General features: G+C 40.6%; 1 protein-coding gene across 6 annotated transcripts in view; it reads left to right on the top strand.

The window, feature by feature from the left end:
* Positions 1 to 20,483, top strand: part of myo16 (myosin XVI) — a 107,362-nt gene that overhangs the window by 34,885 nt on the left and 51,994 nt on the right. For all 6 annotated transcript variants that reach the window (XR_014869727.1, XR_014869728.1, XM_085134766.1 and 3 more), the window contains exons 3-12: positions 1,174 to 1,244; positions 1,595 to 1,738; positions 8,868 to 8,976; positions 10,907 to 11,031; positions 11,123 to 11,248; positions 14,673 to 14,748; positions 16,793 to 16,943; positions 17,058 to 17,208; positions 17,692 to 17,802; positions 20,340 to 20,405. Coding sequence is in view for 4 of the 6 variants with exons in the window: in XM_085134766.1 (XP_084990892.1) it covers positions 1,174 to 1,244; positions 1,595 to 1,738; positions 8,868 to 8,976; positions 10,907 to 11,031; positions 11,123 to 11,248; positions 14,673 to 14,748; positions 16,793 to 16,943; positions 17,058 to 17,208; positions 17,692 to 17,802; positions 20,340 to 20,405 (1,130 nt within the window). In the remaining 2 variants the exon portion in view is untranslated. The remainder of the gene's footprint in view (positions 1 to 1,173; positions 1,245 to 1,594; positions 1,739 to 8,867; positions 8,977 to 10,906; positions 11,032 to 11,122; positions 11,249 to 14,672; positions 14,749 to 16,792; positions 16,944 to 17,057; positions 17,209 to 17,691; positions 17,803 to 20,339; positions 20,406 to 20,483) is intronic.

Genomic DNA, 20,483 nt, shown 5'->3' with positions numbered 1-20,483 from the left:
GTCGCCGCCTTCCTCGCGGCCGCCCACCGGACCAGCTCAGCGGCCGTCGCCGCCTTCCTCGCGGCCGCCCACCGGACCAGCTCAGCGGCCGCCGCCGTCTTCCTCGCGGCCGCCCACCTGAACTGTCTCGTCTCGGCCGCCGGCCACGCGGCCGCCCGCCTGAACTGTTTTGTCACGGCCGCCGGCCACGTGGCCGCCCGCCTGAACTGTTTGTCTCTCTGTGGACTCCGTCCCTCCGTCCTGGGCCCCCTCCGCCCGCCCTGTTACATTTGGTGTTTTAGTTCGTTAACATATACTGTAGTTGTGGATGGTGTGTAAATGCACGATGCACACTTCAAACAGTTATCTGTGTTTATAAAATACACATATTTATCGCAGGTGAATCCATTTGCAATGCTAGTAAATTTTAAGACAGTAATGTTTAACAGATCCTTTCCTTTAGATTTTAGCAAAAACTTTAAAGTATAATATTTTGCCATGGCTCTGTGTGGATGTTCATGTATGTGCTAATGCAACAGACTGTATGCGTTTGTGTATGTGTATGTTTCTGGAAGTATGTGTGTATATGTGGTGGGATTGTGTGACAGTGTTGGTATAAGGTCTTCCTCGGTTCAGTCAGCAGCCGTCTAGTGCTGTCAGTGTCACTGAATTCACATGTGTCCAAACTACAGCGCTCCACCTGCCTTTCTTGTTTGACTATCAGTCTCTATTCATCTGTCGCACACCCCGGTGTCCTGTCGCTCTTGCTCTGTCACTGTGTGCTGCTACGTTCACATTTATTTCTTTAAAAACACATCAAATTTATAGCAAAATCTTGGGACCCTGCTTATCTGTGTTAACCATGTCTGCTTATCTGTTTATGTCTGACTGTGTCGGCTTGTTTGTAATGGTTTATGTTTCCTTTAGTAGATCTGTGTCAGTGTGTTATTGGGTTGCGTGGCTCGCTGTTGCCACAGCAGCAGGTCAGAAAACAGGGGTTACCAAACATGCACGCACAACTTAACACTGATCCGCACTGACGTAACAAGGACAGTCAGAGGACACTCACTCCACACACATCGGTTTTGATAGTGATGCCTGTGTTTGTGTATGTGTCTACTGTGCTTGCCTTAAGCACGCTGCCTGTCCTCGCAAACAGCAGGTGCTAACATATGGATGTTTGGTGTGTTGCAGTGTTGCGCCTCCTGAAAGAAGGTGTTGACCCCAACACTCCCATTTCCTCTGGGGGATCCTTGCTGCACTTGGTAAGATATGTCCCTAACAGGAAGTGGCATTTTTTTACACTCACATTCATCTTCCCTGGAATTCCTGCATTTCTAATGCACAGATTTACAAAATCAGGACATTGTTATGTGTCCTCATAGAATGATATTGTCACTCCTATAAATGTAACATGTTTATACTTATAACCGTTCTCCATGCCTTTATTTTTGCAAAAATGTATTACATTCCTCCGTGACAGTGGCAAAATCTTATTTACTACTGCTGCACATTTTTCCATATTTACAACTTATTAGTGTATGTGCACTGAACCACTCCTGTGGTTCCAATAAATCTAACAATACTGTAATTTCCTTCTTTTTGCATTCTGCAGTGTGCCCGCCATGACAATGTCTTTGCAGCAGAACTTCTGATTGAACGAGGCTTGAGCGTCAACCTGCAGGACGAAGACCTGTGGACAGCCCTACATGTAGCCTGTGTGTGTGACCATGCTGATATGGTGCTGCTGCTGGTGGTGGTAAGAAACACACATTCAAACATGACCATGCAGTATATTGGAAGGAAAAAAGAAAACATACAGAGACATTCAAGGACACACGTTTTGGCTGTAGTTGTAATTTTCTGGTTGATCTTTGCAATTCCAAGTGTGTCAGCTACAAATTAGATTAGTGTGTTGGGCCTGGTTGGTACTCATGCTTCATTTAGAAGTAGCTTTGAAATACTGGCTCACATTAGTCATCAAGAATTTTCTGTCCAAGTGGAGCATCTTCCATTGATGAGGGGTTTTGTGTGGCTGAGGATCGGAAACAGAGCTTTTTATTCTTTCACAAATCCAGTTGAATCTCCGAAAATTAGGATATTTGGAATTCGGCATTTGCATCATATCAAAGAGAGAGTCTATTCTGTGGAGAATGTCTTGACAAGAGCCCTGGTTGTACTGATTAGGTCCATAATGAGAGCAGTGCCAGCTGTAAGGGAGGGCATGCACATGAAGCCCAGTCACTGAGTGGGCTGAGTTTGCTGCGCTGGTGTTGATTAGACGCAGAGAGGGTTGCATGTGGTGTAGAACTGTGTAGAATCCAGTGGATTCTGGTTCTGCTGATTGGGTCCTGAGTGATTGGTGTTTCCTGTCTGTGGGAAAGGGAAGAGATTTTCCTGGGAGGAATGTGTACATTTGAAGTATTTCCCAGGAAAAAAGAATACAGATAATTAATAGTGTTTGTTTATTTGCGTGCATTTAATATCCCTACAAGCATTTGGGGTGTCTACTTTGTTTAGGGAGGGTGTCCTGTATGTATCTCAAATGCACTTTAATGCAGTGACTTGTGTTTTCATGTGCTTTCATGATGGGCAATGCCATGGGAGAGAAAGAGAGAGAGACAGAGATTGATTCTGTACTTTTCCCGTTCGCTATCAGGAAAGAACTAGTTCCTCATAAATTGGGCCATATTGACGCATAACTCTGCTCTGTTGGAAGAGAACAGGGGCAGAGGGAAGAAAAAGGAAGAACATTTGTTAGAAATTAAAAACTATGAGAAGTTCATTTTTACAGCTTACCAACACAAAGTACAGTAAAGACTTGAGCCGTCCCTCATTTCTTTATATTTTGCTAGGAAAATGGGAAATGGGTGCAGAAATTTATTGAAATATGACACAAGGGATCACAGTAAATTAAACAAACATTGACTTTGTGTGATTTTAGCTTGAACATTATTATTTGGTGTTATGTGTATTTTGTTCTTGTAAATTTCTTTGTCAGGTCTTTTCTGGAATTCTTAAGTGCATTCAGACACTGTTCATCTGCTGCAGACTGTTTTTTAGACCTGCAACCTATTTTGTCCTCAACTTGTCCTCTGACTTTTTTTAATTTATCACGGGTTAAAAAAATACTATTTTATGCTCGTCAAATTTTGTTATATTTGAAATTTTTTGTAGATTCAGTTAAAGAAACAGGAATAAACGATGTGTTTTTACAACAGGTTTCTAGTAATAAAGTATATAATAATAATATTTAAAATGAGTTCTTTGGTAAGCTGTCTGTTATGTGTAGACACATGAGTTAGGTTGCTTTTTATGCTTAGTAGTGTTAAGTGGTGTAATAAGCTAGAAAAAAAAAACATTCCTCTGAAAATGGTACAAGGATGGGACTGAAAATGAGTGAAAAAGCAGCCAATGTCCAAAGAAAAACCTTGAAAGACCTTCAGAAAACCTGGAGAATTGCTCAGGACCACTTTAACACAGTACAAGAAAGCCTTACTCTTTGGATGCTCGTGACAACATTTGGGTGAAAGGAAGAAAACACTTTCAAACATTTGAGTTTTCAAAATGGTGCAAATTTCCTTGGGGTAAATTTTTCACTTCATAGTAAGACAAATGCTCGAGTTTCTTTTTTCTGCTATGAACAGCAAGGGAGTATAATTTCTGAAAGGAGAACCCAAGCTTTTTCAGTCTACCATGGCAAAAATAGCTTCAGTCCAACAGTATTTCCGATAGAGATCCAATATCCCTTTTCTCTGTTTATTCATTTTGACACCCGACTCCTTCACTGCAGACTCTTGCCAATTCCCAGTCTTTCTGCTCTGTTGTCAGGCTGTTCCCTCGTCAGAGCTCTAATTGCAAGCTCTTCCCTGTGAATGTAACGGCTTTATTTAACAATGGCCTCGCTCGAGGAGCTTGACTGGCACCCTTATCTTTGATTGGCACAAGAAGGAATAATGTTGCTAGTATATACTAATCTATTGTCTCCACTCCATCATCTCTTTTGCTATTTCCCTCCTTTTGTCCTCTGCTTCCCTGTCCTTGATTTCCAGTTCCTTCTCAGAGCAACAGAGTGCTTTTTTTGCTGACAGAGATGTTACCAAGCTTGTCATGTGGAAAAGTAGAGGGATGGGGGAATGATTAGAAATATGAGTGAATTGCTTTTCTGCATCCGGATTGGCAGTAATGTTAATTCTCTTATCTCCTCCCTCCAAACAGCAGGAGAGCGAGCCATTTCTAAGCTCTGTCATTCCCAGCCCATTTCCAAACCCCTTCCAGAAACCATTGACACTCCAGTTCTGGTAAATGTTTGTTATTGACACCCTAGTAGGATTAACTCGCAGTTCAGAGTGGAATGTGAAAAATGCTACAGCTATATTTCCCGAAATTTAGAAAATGGGAATAAAGATTAAAATATTTGCAGATCTTTAAAACCCTTTGTTTAATTGTAAATAGGACAGAGGCTACAATTCATATTTCAGTTGCTCAGCAGTTTAGAGGCTTCTTTTTTGCACTTTTTGTTCCATCCCAACCAAATGTTTTCAGCAAGTAACAGGAGTTGACTGCAGGCAGGTCATTTTAGAACCAAAGCTCTTTAACTATGAAGCCATGTGAGAGGTGTACGTTTAGACAGGCCTGTCCTGACACAGGTGTCGTCGAGATGGCAGCATCTGTGAAAGCACAATTGGTGCCTTCACAGACATGCAACATACACTAACACACCCCCAGTGTCACTGGAAATGTTGGAATTTCTGTGAAAGTCAGATTGTTCCTCTTGTCTTTAGTCTGGAGGCTCTGTTTTGGTTCCTGTCAAAGTTTCTACCTTTTGAAACAAAACCACTTCTGTTTTTTTTTTCCTTTTATTTTCTCATTTTCTGTGAAATGCTAGCTTTCAGTCTTGTGCTAGGAGAGGAATGGAATCATGTGATCGACTGGAAGCAGGTTCTCTTGCAAAATGTAATTTCCTGTCTTACTGCTCAAAATCCAGCACGGGTACAGTCGTTAAATTAACCCACTTTCCATGCTTGTAAATAATGAATTTAGAACTTGTGAACTCCAAGTCCTTTGAAGTCAGACGTTTAACAGCAAGCCTCTGGCTGCACTGAACTTCACTTGACATCAGTTGAAATCACTCTCTCTGCCTCTCTGCTCATAATGCAGTGCAACCCCCAAACATCACAGTGGTTCATCAGGCAACTGTTGCTTAGTCGTATAGTGCATTATAAGCTAGGTCCCAGAAAACTGCTCGTAATATTAGCAGGAAATGTATTACGTACTCTATTTTGGGACATTCATATTTGCATTCATCGGGTAGATTTTCATCCCCCTCGCTTTTTCATTCAACCTATACTTTTGACAAATTTATTTTTTTCATATATTCATTTTTGTTTTTCAGTAGAATGAAAAGATTTTCTGTGCTGCACATTACTTAAAATCTTTATGAAATCATGATTCCTTATTTTCCTGCAACATCTGCTCTTTTTGTAAAAGCAAGCAAAATTGTCACAAAAGTAAAACAAGTGAACAGAAGAGTAGGTTGAAGGTCTAAATGGTTCTATGTGTACAGAGCAGATTGCACTGCTGTTCTGAGCTCTGGTTAGGGCTATGGCTATGATCCCACTACAATCGATTTCAGTAAAAGTAGCATTTTTTTTGTCTAGGCTACATAAATTGTCAGAAGAACAGCTGTAGACAGCTGTATTGATTAAGACAGAAGCTTACTGGTCTGTCAGGCATACGTTGGACTGATGTCTCATTGTATGTGAGCTGTCAGTGCTGGTTAGCTTTTCACACCGAAGGTGTCCAGCTCAGCAGTAACTACCCCAGGGACAGCTTTCAACACACATTTACTAGTTGTTATTGATTTTTAGCAGTCACTGTGTTTAACAACTGCCATTATAAACCACAGGGAGTTTGGCATTAACAGATTTCCATCTTTGGGATGTCTTTGGTGGATCCATCATAATGGTGCTGGCTTGTGTGGGGCTCACAACTCAACTTTATAACCCCTTTGCACTACGCTTGACTGCCAGACAACACAAACCCATTTATATCTGTCAGCAATTATCATGTGTGATTTATGTCACTGGATTGGTGGTGCCTAGTACTCCTGCTTCATAATCTGTGTATGTTGGCTGAGGTCTGTGTGCCATAATACCTTTTTTTGTTTCTAAATGACAGTTGCTTGTTGTTGTTAGAACTTATACAGCTAAACCAGCCGTTTTACATTCATACAATGAGTTTCTCTGCTGATTTCCTTCTTGTGATTGTTTCACTCTCGGATGAAAAGCCCTGTCTTATAACAGTATCAGGTGCAGGATTATGTCCTGCTTGTGCAGTTTTAACCTTCTCAGAATGGGCAGCAACATATTTCCACAATTTTGTTGTACATGTACAGTGACAGTAAAGGGCTATTCTATTCTCAATTTCTATATGTTTAAATGTTTTTTCCGGATGCTTTATGTAGAGGTGTATAGGTGTGGATGTTTAGAGAGGACATAATATATCTGTCTGTCAGGTAATAACTTCTTTCTGCCGCACATCTATTTACCGTTAATCTTAATCTTGATGGTAAACGTGTGGATTAGCACACTTCTTCTCTTCCCACTGTGTAATACTCACATGTAGGGCTGGGCCATATCATACCGTTCACGGTAATACCGGTATAATGTCGGGCAATGATAAGAAAATGAAATATCGCGATAGAATATGCATACGCACATGGCGGAAAAAGCATGGCTTCAACAGAGAACGAGAAGGGCGAAAGCGGATCGTTGAATGAAACAGATGAACCAGAATTGGTTTGTAAAAATGCTGCAACTTCAGTGGTGTGGAACTGGTTTAGCTTTCGTCCGTCAAATACACAACAAAGCACTATTTTTGGCAGCGCATGCTAGCGGGCCGTCGTTATTACCGTGTTTTTTGGAAAATACGGCACACTTAAATTCAATCCTTTGATTTTTCTGAAAAATTATGTAGGAATTCTGGTTGTGTTACTGACCTCAAAACGATTTTATGTACACGGTGCTGGAAAATCTGTCAAATGTTTTAGTACGACTTTGCTAAGCTACGAATTCGCACCGCTTGATGGATTGTCGGAGCATCGCGGCTATCGTAGGCAAGAGCCTTGCGGAGTGATACGTACTGCGCTTCAACATAATATTACCGTACTGTGTGTGTATAACCTCTTTTTAAGTTTTGTGGATATTATACATGGTTATGCTGAGGATATGTTGCCCAGTTTCCACTGGAAATGCCTTTTGGTTAAACTGTCAGCAAGGAATTTGCATTTCCACTTTTAAATTTTTATATAACTTTAATGCAAAAAACAGCTGCTTGTTTGTTTTTTTTTTTTTGCACAAATAAAGTTGTGGAGTTGTAAAGTATTTTGTCTAGTGTCAATTATATTGTCAGTTATATCGTTATCACAAATTTTCAAATGTATATTGTGATAAATATTTTTGGTCATATCGCCCTGCTCTACTCACATGCATGCTAAGAGAGGCACCATGAGAACTCCTTTCAGGTTTATTAGGACGTTTTGCAGATTACCACTGGGTGCAAAGCACCATAAGTGTTTGAGGAAGTGAGGGTGGAGTGTGTGTTAGTGTAGTTGCGGTGTGGGTTTGGCAGAGGGGGGATAATTATGCCCCCTTAATGCGCACTCCCACTCTGACTTACTCGTCATCATCTCATATCTTGCTCTTCTCAAGCTGTGTTTCACATTGTGATAAGGCTTTTTTTTTCATGAATAGTCATGAAGCACCAGCTGATAGTTAATGTTAATTAATTCTCTTTGTTAACCCCCAGCTCACCCTCATAAGTGAGCAAAAAGAGCTCCCACTGGATAGCACAGATGGATGCACAATGAAGCTGTGGATCTCACTGGAACACATTTTCAGATCAGTCAAAACTGAATTCAGTGTCCCTGAATCAGAAATGTTCCCTTTTCATTTTATTTATTTCTTTTAATAAAATACGTCTGTTATTTGTAAGACAACTGGACAGATAAAGTTTATTTCGAAGTTTGTTTTTTCTCATGATTTTGCTGATTGGTTTTCAGAGCACTAAGGTTAACAGCTTTTGTGCAGTTCAGTCAGCTTGCTCCCTCTTTGCATTTTCAGTTTTCTTTTCTTTTCCCAGCCCTCCATCGCTGCCTGCCTGAGGACTAGGCCATAAATCTCTTTGCCACACTCCAAACAGGTCATTAGAAATCTATTAACTATAAATATTAAACAAGGACCGTCAGTTAGAGTCTCTCATCCCTATTGTCAGACCTCGTCCTTCTATGAGAGCTACATTGACTTGCTTTTTTATGTTTTACTCAAACAGCAGGAAGCATTTTATGGTTGGATGCTGACAACTGGTAATTACTAAAAAAAAAAAAGAAGAAGACAGCGGGAAGGCGATGTCAGCGTCACTGTAACTAGAGTACATATTGCTCAGCATTTTTGGTGGGGAATTTCCTTTCAAGAGAAACAATAAACCATAGAGTGAACACTGATTGTTGACGACTGTCATCAGGCAATCATTAAAGGTTCCAGAGGGAGGCCTCTTGTGTTATCTTATGCTCTGGCAGCATCCCTGTTGAATGAACACGTATTAATCTTGTCACACACGCACACTGACCTGTGTGATCCCAGGCAGTGTTAACCAATGCACCCACTTTTTACTGCCCCCCCAGGCAGTAATTTAATAATGCCTTTAATTCAGTGTATTGTCTGTTAGCATCTCCATGGCGCTGCTCAGGTATATCCCTCTGAGAAGCCAAGATAATTACTCCCAATTTATCATCTCTTCAAGTCTGATGAATGGCTCAGGGTACATGCTTAAACAGAGTTTGCTCGTAAATTCTTTTTCTTGTCTTTTTTCTGTCCTGCGTATGGAAGGCTGGAGTGAACGTTTTGCTTCAGGACATCAATGGAAACATTCCTCTGGACTACGCCATTGAGGGGACGGAGACCAGCTACATCCTCCGAAAACACTTGGAGGAAAACGGTAAAGTTGGTATTTAATGTGTGTTAACTCTTCCCAAACAAATCCAGTGGCTCACTTCCGTTATGTCACACCCTTTTTTCAAGGAGAAAAAAAAATCCTAATGACTACATTTGTCTTCCTTGGGACGTATTTGGATGTTATGTCATACCTGCAGCTAAACATGAGTTGCTGTGTGTGTGTACTTGTGCATGAAGGTGAGGCACACCCACAGGCATAATTGTGGTATATCGTGAATGGGGCACTAGTCTCTTAAAAAAGGTGAAGGTTAACAGCAAAGTAGGAAATGAAAGAGGGAGAGGAAAGCGGCATAGGGAGAGACGCATGAGGGCAGAAGGAGAAGAAAATATATAGAAAAAAATATCGAGAGACATGCAGGGAACGAAGAACGGGAATCCTGCTGACAAAGCTGGATAGAAACAGATGATGACAATGATTGAGGGTTTTCCCTCACCCATCTGCCACACATGAGCCTGCGCTGAATAACATGACAAATGCAAGCTTGTGAGTGGAGACGGCGAACTCATCGAGCTCAGACCACCCTGCACATGGGCGCACATCCAGCCTCTGAGTCTTTTGAGTCTGCTTCTGTCTGTCAGCCCCTGTGGTGATTCTCCCCCCCCCCCCCCCCCGCCCCCCGCACCAACCTGCAGCACCTCTGACCCTCCCCCGTCAACCCAAGCCGCCACCACCCATCCACCACACCATACCGCCCAATCGCATTTGGTTTTGCCACCATAAAACATACTTTTTCTCACACAGCCTCGCTCAGCCTCTGTTGCTATAGCAACCTGGCTGCATGCGCTCTCACCCCATCAAGTTTGCGTGGTTATAGGAGAACGACAGACTTTCCGTGTGTGTCTGCATGGATATTTTTTGTACTCCGCCATGCCATCGGTTTCTTTAAAAATCGTCTAGCTCATTCTCACTGTTCTCGTTAAGTCACTGACGGTTTAATCCACCACTGGATTCCCACAGTTTCTGGCAAGCTGTGGATTTTTTTTATTATCAGTATGTCTTAAAGGCCTCCACACCCAGAGGCTCTAATTTGTTTGCAAACACAGTCCTATTGATTACCTGATTTAATCACGGCTGTTTGGAAAGGTCCTATTAGTTAGTGCCCTCAAGCTTATCGCACTGAAATATAGATTGATTGACAATCAATCTACATTATTACAGCAACCAAAGTAAGGTGTGCAGTGTGTATGTAATTATGAAAGGATACATAGATCTTCATTGTTTGGGATAGATGCTCTTGTAAACCTCTGTTTTTCTTTGATGGCCTGGTTACAGAGGTCACAGGGTGGAGCAAGTGTCGGTATTTTAATTTTCATTGTTGAGCGCACGGCCAGTTCTCTCCTTATATGATGTTGTTCACAACTGCTAATATAAAACAATGCGTGAATCTCAGATTTAGTCCCATAAACAGTTTAGCTCTGCAGGAGTGGGCACTTGGTTGTAGCTCATTCCTTTAGACTGCAAAAGTCAGTAAACAACTTTGTTTTAATCAGTTTAGTCTAGTAAGTTTAAAAGAATATGTATCTGGCTTTGATTTATTGCTGCAGTTAAAAGGTCAAAAATTGTCTGGGATCAAACTACATCAAAAATGTTTCTTTTATGTTAACATTTTTGCACAGAATAAGTAAAACAAGTAATGGCTCTTTCCAGACAAGCTTAGCTGTAGACTCAAACCTTTTGTCAGCCAAGAGTTTTATTGAATATTTCTCTTAGTCTAGGGCAAGGCATGTCTGGGAAACTAGCTGATAGTGTATTTATCAGTGAGATGTAGGCTTTTTTGTAGAGTTTTATCAACATTCCCGTTCAATTCTTTGCAAGATAATGAGTCAGATTATTTGGAACTTTTCCTTTAAGCATGCCAACTAAAGACTTACTGTAACACAAGTTTCTCTGTTATGGTGGTGTTTTCTTTTAGGTGTGGATGTGTCATCCATCCATGCCATGAAGATTCAGAGACCCAGCACCATGCTCTCTGATGTTAGACAGCTTGTAGCCTCAGGGGGAAGCCTCAATCAGCCCAATGAAGAAGGAATTACTCTGGTATGTAAAAGCACATATGTGTTAGGCTGTAAAAGCTTTCTGTTGCACTTAAACTTACAATTTCTCTTTGCTGCTCCCTCTCTCTCTGAAGCTACACATTGCATGTGCGAGTGGTTACAAAGAAGTGGTGTCTGTGCTACTGCAGAGCGGAGCAGATCCTCATCCTGCTGACAACAACTTTTGGACCCCTCTCCACCTGGCTGCTAAATATGGACAGGTAACCCACAGCTGCACAGAAAGCCAGCATGTTATGGACGTTGATTAAATAGTCCCCTAAGTTAAACTCAGTAATGAAAAGATGAGAAAAATTTGTGATAGATTATTCCAGAGAGAAGCGTGCCTCCTGTTACCTTTTACACACTCTGATAAGCTGTTCTTCTTCGTTCAGTCGATCAGAAACAGGCACACAGGAGGACTCTGTGTATGAATTTGTTACAACAAATGCATACAGCACTCTAGATTAGCAGTTTAATGGCTTCTCTCAGAAGAGAGGAGATTGATTTCCAGATGAGATGGTGGAACAGGAAGGGAATAGGATCTGCTGGTTTGGGAGGGTTCCAGCTTTGAAGAGAGGAGACTGATCACATTCAGATCTTGCTGACCCAACTAGTTATTTAATTACATTCTGGGCTGTGTGCTTGGCTGCTGACAAAGAGAATTTATTCATTTGGTGTGTTGAGTCGTTCTGTCTTTGGTTTATCTGTTCTCATGCTATTTTTTTTTTCCTGTGTGTTTTAAAAAATATTTTCTTTATCTCTGTGCCTTTTAGCCTTTCCCAGTTTCATTCACATGGATCTTCTGATTTAGTTTTCTCTCTCCCCTCTTACTGAATTCCTCTCTGTAGTTGTTTCATGATCAGATTATAGCTATTCAGTAAGCTTAAATGTATAACTCCACATAATTCTCTTTTTAAATTGAATTTTAACCTTCTTCCATGTCTTTGTTTTTACAAAAGCCAAGCTGTGTGTGTTTGTGAGTGTTCTGTAACATGTAAGTATATTTGACTTAAGAGTGGCAGTGTGGAGGATTGGAAAATCGATTAGGTTTCCCTCGCAGTGCTTAATATCCTTAGCCATCAGCTCTTTACTGGTGCCAGTGCTTTCTTTCCTGCATACAAACTACTCCCAGAGCCTGCTTAACATTTACCTTCTGTTGTCTTCTTATACTGGTCAGTGTGGCTGGCACAAGACTTTATGGCTGCAAATGTGTGCAAGTATCCAGCTAAGTAAATCGTTAGTTCTACTAGTAAAGAAGTTCTTCTGACACGAGTCCAAAGCAGACAATTTCTTTGTAAAGACTCGCTGGAAACTGTAACACCGACCGGTGCATTAGACCTAAAAACCCCATGTGGAGTGTGGTATTCACACTAGACTGACCCTTTAAGAAGATGTATGACCTTATTACTGTAGCTAATTAAGCTTACCTCTCTCGGTCTTGTGATAAGTTAGACCCTGGCTCTTGGCTTCCCTGATTTGACTCAGGGCTTTTCAACTTGTGTTCTCTCGAGGGAGACATTTTTAAATACTTTTGTGTTGGATTTTGCAACTAAGTGACAGGGTATTAAAATGCGGCGCTGCAGGGATTTGGATTAATTTATTCAGTTTTTTAATGAAGTTATACGTGAAGGCTGTGGAAATATAGCAGCAGCATGATTTTATATAACAGGTTCATTTCTCTGAAGGACTTTAATGTTAATGTCAGGTTTTGCAATGTGTGACAAATATTAAAGGGACATTTGGGCTTTTCCGCAAAACTACTCTGTCTGTGGGAATCTACATCACCACTGAGTTCGCCTTGTCCCTGCTGAACCGCCGTGTACTGATAGCCATTTTGTAGTGCTCCTTTAATCTTTGACCCACTCAGGAGTTCAGATCTCGTGGTGCTGCTGACGAGCTGTCAGTATTTATAGAGTGCGAGTGTCGCTGACGGCGTTTGTGTACAATAGAGACGCTGTAAACTGATTGCTGAACAGCTGTTGACATGGGTCAGCGCAAGTCAACAGAATGTGCTGAGTCACTCCCCCATGTACTTTGATGATGTCTTGTTGCTATGCAGTACTTCAAAGAATCTGAAATGTGAACTGTGACTTACAGAAAAGTATGTTGGTACATTTGGTAATGGAGATGCATGAAGTTGGGCAGTAGTATTGAATAAAATGATAAACATCAGCACTCCAGAGACCAAGATATCCTGACCTTTGGTAAATCGCAATTTGATTGTGTCATTTGTCAGACTCTTTCCACATTGTTGTTCCCAGGACAATCCCCAGACTTGGAAACCTCCTCTGGCCTTGCAGGACACAAAACACAACTACATTTATAAGCTTACAAAACTAACCTTGATGTGTAAAATGTATGGAGGGCCTTGTTATTGATTTTGTTTCTTTTCTTTACAAAGTAGAGGTCTAAAAGTTTCAACACTGTGCAAAATGGGAAGACATTCACAGAGCAATAAAAAATGTGTCTTTAAATTGTGGAACAATTTCAGAGTAATGTTCCTCAATGTAAAATTGTAGAGACTCATAATTGTCTCATGAATATCTCATAATCTACAGTACATAATATCATCAGAGGATTTGGAGAAAGCTCTGGGTGCAAGGAACAAGGCTGTAAATCAGTATTGGATGCCCGTGATCTTCAGCCCCTCAGACTGCACAGCATTAAAAACAGGCACGATTCTGTAATGGAAATCTCAGGGCTTCAGGAACAGTATGTGAACACTGTTCAAAGTGCTATCCACAAATGCAGGTTAAAGCCCTACCATTGCGAAGAAGAAACCAAATGTGAGCGTGATTCAAAAACACTGATGTCTTCTCTGGGCCAAAGCTCATTTAAAGGCTTTACATTTTCTCACTTTAAACATTTGATATTATTCTTAGGCTCTATTATCTATCTGTGGGTTTATGAGTCTTATAAATCATTCAGTTTTTATTTGTATTTTACACAAGGTTTTTTGGAATTGGAACATTTAAATATTTTGTTCTCACTAAAGGACACTTTCTGTTTATTGGTAGTTTTGCTGAATGGTAACATTTAGTTAGAACATTATTACAGTTATTGCTGCATAAAAATGTAAAGTGCTCTCTTTTAACAGTGCTTGTTATGTTAGAGTTAAATGGAGCTGTCCTTAAACTCACTGCATCTCTCCCACGTTGCAGTGAAAAATTTAATCCTTCTTTCCAGTAATTTGAGTCCCACTAAAAATACCTGCTGTATACTAATCCAAAATACTTTATTCATATCAAGCTGTGCATCACACTTTGTGAGCAAAGACGGGTGGTGAAAGAGACAGTTGCTCTGTGCAGAAATGATAGTAGACAGCTATGGGGTTCTTTCACTGTGACATGTAATGGGAGATGGGCTCATTATTAAAGCATCTCTTCGGTCAGAGGCAACACTTGTGTAGACTTGTGATGTGTGACATATGCCGTGTGTAACATCTGCAAGTTGCTTGAAATTCTAAGTCTGTGTCTCGGTAAACCGTACTACATTTGCATACCCACTCTTCTCTTCACGGTAAATATAAATGTGGGTATAACCGCCTCATCTCCCGTGACCTTGTACAGGAGGATGTACAGATCTGCAATGACATGCTTTCTAGGTTTTAATGGAAAATGGTTGTGTTTGTCCCATCTCTTACAGACAAGCATTGTTAGCCAGCTCCTAAGGCATGGCGCGAACCCGACTCTTCTGAACTGCAACCAAGACAAGCCCTACGGTAACGTATTTCACACAAATATACACGTGTGCCTAGAAACACACACAGACGTGGCAGCGGGAATGGGCAAACACATTTGAGAGAGTTGGAGGTAATGATGCGAAAAGAAGTAGGGGCATAAATTTTGTCTTATTCAACTCAGCCCGTTCAAAAGCATTAACAGTCACTGTGATGATATAAAACAAAGAGGCATGCACAAAAAGAAAACAATAACACCCTGTGCTAAACACAAAAAACATTTTTGTCCTGATTAAATTTGGTTGGTAGCAGTAATTATATACCACCGGTGGAAATCATTTGCTAATGGGCATAGAGGTAGCATATTATTATCAAAAGCATGTTTTTTTTCGTTTGTTTGTTTTTTGTCTTTTCAGCACTAAAAGAATAATTGGGTGTTAGCATGCTGCAGTAATAATAGAATCAACAGAGACAATTAACCGTTGAGCACATTTGGTTCACTACTATAGAAGTGAACATTTCCTGGGTGACAATTCTCCATCCACAGGGGAAGAGGCATCACGCAGTGGTTTAATGATGAGCTTGAAAACGATGCGACTCATTTGCTATGGTCGTCTAGCTCACCAAAATCTGATGAATTTTGTTGTCATGTTACATCTGATCTTTCCTATGAAGGAATATTTTGACGTTTGCTCTTGAAGTTGTGTCCTGAAATCCAAATCTCACACTGTTGAATAAACAGCTCGCTGTCAGCGCTTAGGCCTCAGTCAAACAGGTCTGTTGGCAACCATTGAACAGTGGTTTGACTCAGTCGCCAGTAGTGCGCATGGAAGATGTTGGCTTTCCCTGTGTAAAGTGGGGTGCAAACTGGAAATGGACAACATTCACCTTCAAAGTAAAAGTTGTACTTTTATAAATGTGTTGGTTATAGCTGTGAGGTTCAACTTTTATTTTGAAGATGGATTTTCTCCATTTCTGGTTTCCCTCCCACTATTTTGAAGAGTAAATAGTGAATGTTTCCATGCAAGCATGTTACCAAGCAATCACAATGAGGTGTTGGATGCAGGACCCATATTTCCGATTTCACCCAGTGAGAGTCAGCCACTACTAGCAACCACTTGCCAACTGGTTGGGGAATAAGAATTTTTGTAAGGAGATGACTAACTGGCCTTTGGGCCTGTGAGATTGAGGCCTTACATTAAAAAACCTGTAATTTTAGAGTTGAAGCCATTACTGGCTAATGATCCAGATCAATGTTACTAATGCTGCTGAAGAGCAAAGAACCACTGGGATACTATCCTGTGAGCGTGTTTAGAAATCTTAATAGTTTGTTGTGTCGTAGTGATGATATGTTTTTTGTATGTGAACTTTGGATTTACCTCCTAACTGCTAAATTGTGGGATAAAATGTCATTTCTGCCTCTTACCACTTACTCCCATGGTGTAATCACTACTCTGACTGCCTCACTTGGGTCTTAGTCGATACCCCTTCTAGCATGCAGTCTTAGAAAAGAAGTGAGACAAGCCCTTAGAGAATGAGACTCAGAGTCCAGAGCCCCACACGCCTCCAAATGACGAAAGAAAGTCAGAACAAGAGATGAGTGCCTACACAGAAATAAAAAGACAGCTTCAAGCCATTCCAATCCCTCGTACCCTCTTAGACCTCATTACAAAAAAACGATCTTAACTCTTTCATCTGAAGCACGGTTGCATTGATCCACAGAGTGTATTCTCCACCAGTGAACACTCATTCGCACAAATTTTAAAGGAGGTTTAACCCTGGAGAACCCATGGGGTCAAATTTGACCCCATGGTTTCCCTAGTAAACCAATGGGGTCGGCTCTGACCCCATGGGTTCTCCAGGGTTAAGCTTGGGAAGAGAACTAAAAGGTGTACCTGTGGAGTGGTGTGACCCTTACAGTCTTTTGAACAACATCATTAAACTCTCAGTGTCTTTAGCCTCTTAGATGATAGAACTAGAGCGTACAAATCTGACATTTTAAAATTTGTATCTATCGAATTAAACATGCCTCTGTGAATTTCAGATTCCATAATAATTTATCTCATATTTTATTTCATGTCATTAGATATTGCAGTGTCAGAGCCCATAGCAGATATGCTGCTGAATGCAGAAGAGAGCTGGCAGCAGAGGCTGAAGGACCCCTCTGCTCCTCTGCCCTCCACTGACCAGCGCTATGATAGTGGTTCACATGACCTCAACACCCCTGTCAAGAACTTGTGGGTTCACATTTTTCAAAATCACAAACATTGTCACATATTATAAACCTTTTTTGTTCTCTTTTGCTCTAGTTCACCTTATTGCCTAACCATCTTCTATGCCACCCTCTACAGGAACCCCCTGGGTATCCCAATCGCTAAGCGGGACAGTCTGCTGGAGAAATGTGCCATGTTCAGAGAGGCAGCTGGAGCACTGAGGCGACAACCCTCTCAGGATAATGGCCTAGATAGCCCCTTTGGCTCTGGAACCAGCAAACTGGAGCAGGTACCTTGTAATCTTACATGCTGCAAAAATCAGAGTAAGACAGTAAGTACACAGAAAATCCCAAAAAGTCCAGAGGGGTTTACGCAAGACAGAAGAAAGAAAGTTCCATAAAGACAGTTTATTTGTCCTCAAGGAGAAGAAAAATATAAACAAATAAAACATACAGACTTGTACATAGTTATATGAAGCACAGGGTTTACTTGCATGTTGTTTACAAAACTCTGAAATTTGACATCATGACATTGCATGTGTCAAATTATGTTTTTCTTTTCAAATTTCAAATAAAACAGTCACAAATAAATACATTTCAAACATTATCCATCCTCTCTGTTGTCTATTCACACCATCTTAAGAATAGATAGCTCCAAAATTAAGCATTTGAGACCAAAGGCCATTGTAAATTCTCAAGTTATCTTTTCGGCCCTTTCATCCTTTCTGAGACCACTGTGAGAGTTTGCATTAAACTAAGTGTATTTTCTTCAGGTGAAACTGATGCCTCCGGCACCCAATGACGATCTGGCGTCCCTCAGTGAGCTGACTGACAGCAGTCTCCTCTACGAGATGCAGAAACGTTTTGGCAACGACCAAATCTACGTAAGACTTGTCTGTCCTTGTGCTACTTAAGAATGAATTCCACTCAACATTAAACATTCATTAGAGCCCAGAGCACACAGAGAGCACTGACAAACACATGCTCTCATGGGCTTAACAATGACATCTAGTTGTTTATTTGTTATGGAGTGTGTTTTATACCCTGGTAATTTTCTAGGTATTTGGATCACATCACTAATTTTTTATACCCATATTTTAGGTTTTTTTATATTCTGTATTAATTTTTACAAATTCAGAGAAGAACAAAACCAACAAATATTGCTGTATAGTCAAAGCATGACGATATTTTCTGTAGACCTCCGTTTTCTACAGTCAATGTCAAACAGTCAAAAACTGCTAAAACGTTGAAGTGAAAGATTTACTGTGCTCACTGCATAAAACAAAGGACAACCAACTATACCATCTTAATGCTGTGACACCAGTATACAGGACTGGTAAATTCATTTGAATTCACAGTTTGTAAACTCGGACCTACAAATGCACTTTTACTTCTGTTTTAAATGCTTAAAAGTGGGGAATGATCAGTAGAGTTTAAATGATCTAAAACATAATAAACACGGTTCTTGAGCCACCTCTCATTTCTTTATATTTTGCATTGAAAATGGGAAATAGGTTCAGACTTTCAGACACTTTGCATCGGTTGTAGATTGTTTTTTAGGACTGACACTTCGTAATATAGATATTAATCTGAAAATGGAATGAAAACAAGTGGAAAAAGCTGGCTAATGTCAAAAGAAAAACTCTGAAAACCTTCAGAGAACTATTGTTCAAGATCACTTGAAGACATTACAAGAATATCTGGCTTCTTCGAAGCAAAATATAAAGAAATGAGGAGTTGCTTAAGACTTTTGCACAGTACTACACAATAACATTCGACACAATCAGGTGTTTCAGTAATCTGTACATGAGACTATAATTTTTAAGCTGAATCATTTCCCTTATCTGTTCTGGCGCTCTGTGGGTGTAAGGGTCGTATCCCATTCCAACACACATACTGGGACACATGACAACTGCGAAATCGATACCATTTAGATCGATTGGGAGAAAAAAATTAGAAGTAAAATGCCTTCATCTCCAACAATTGGTCCATTTTGTATCTCTGTTTTATAGCCCTTTCCTTTAAAACTCCACTCCAGCTCCACAGGGATGGAGCTCTATAAAGACTGGAACCAGATCAATGTGGAGCTATCAGTGCGCTCTCTTCTCTGTGAAGAGGCAGTGATGGTCTGTTATTATCGAAACCCAGATGGGCCACAGACATTAGGGTTAGTCACAGCGGGAGACAAGGATGAGGAGATGACAGTGAAAGGGAGTGCAAGCGGTGGATGAAGAAAAGAGAAACGATTGGAATTCAGAATATTGAAAGCTGGGTACAGGAGGTGCCCTAGATTTAAATGTGCAACTATCACAATAATATGGGAGCATACCCATGTTAATATTGTAGAGTTGCACAAGAAACAGTCATTCATTGTGTTTCTTTTTATATGCAACTAAGATATTCTTAAACCCCTCAAGGAAGCAAACGCTAGCTTGACTGGCTTTAAACATAAAGTTGATGAGAAAGACGTCGATGAGAAAAATAAGAGACGTTTTATTCCCGTTCATTATATTTCGTCCGTATGCACTTGATATTATGTGCGAAGTAGTTTGAGTTTTTAGAAAGAAGGTGAAACCAGCCAAGATATGATGAAGGCAAGAACAAAGGCACCGAGGGCTCCATATGTGCCTAGCAGGGTGGTCAGAGATGGGGCTTTGATGAGCTGTCACTGCCTTCTGCCATTCCACCGCTAAACCCCCGATGAGAGTGGCAAGGAACTGAAGAAATACAGAACAGAAGACTCTGATTATTGACAAGCATGTCATGAGATTAAACAACAGAGTTAGCTGGTAAAAAAAACTATAGAAAGTTTTAAACACTTAATGAAAAAACACATGAAGAACATATTGTAAATTTTGCTCTGTGTCTTCAAGAATTGGGAATGTGTTCAAGTCATTAAACTGAAGCCATGTTCTTAGGTCAGAGCAGCATGTTACACAATGTTAGCCCGTACTCTATTAGGGAACAACAGAGTCTTAGCTTTCAAACAGCCTCCAGGACCCTTTGTCTGGAACAGAGGGTTAGCAGTTTAGTGCAAGGGGTCAGAAATTTAGAGCTGGTGGTTTTTTTATCTAGATAGCTTCAGGGTTTGCCTGTGAGAGGACAGATTTGTTGTCTTTATTAGAGAAAGGTCATTACGGGGGTTATTGCTGGAGGTCCCTGCTTGACCTTTGTCTTCCACGACATTAACATTACCTTATAGCAATGGAAAATGCCCACACAGTTAATGTAGCTGGTAAGGACAGAGTGGGACAGCACTTTTATTTCTAGGTCAGTGTTGGCTTTAGGCAGGTTGAGAGTAATTTTAAGCGGTGTCAGCCTATTTGTGTCAAAATGGTCCATCAAAGATATATTTTATAACACTGAATGAACTTGTTGCTTTAGTGAAGATGACTTAGGTGTATTATCTGCTCTTTTCTAGACTTACATTGGCCACATCCTTCTGCTGGTCAATCCAAACAAGGAGCTGCCCATCTATTCCACTTTGGTAAGAATGCATTTGAGTGACCTTACAGGTATGTGCACATATTTGGCCTCACGCTTGAAATTCATGGCTTTATATTTG

This window comes from Neolamprologus multifasciatus, chromosome 16, assembly GCF_963576455.1.
Source record: "Neolamprologus multifasciatus chromosome 16, fNeoMul1.2, whole genome shotgun sequence".
In the NCBI taxonomy this organism is placed as follows: Eukaryota; Metazoa; Chordata; class Actinopteri; order Cichliformes; family Cichlidae; genus Neolamprologus; species Neolamprologus multifasciatus.
Note: the sequence above shows the minus strand (reverse complement) of the source record. Positions and strands in the feature narration are given on the sequence as shown.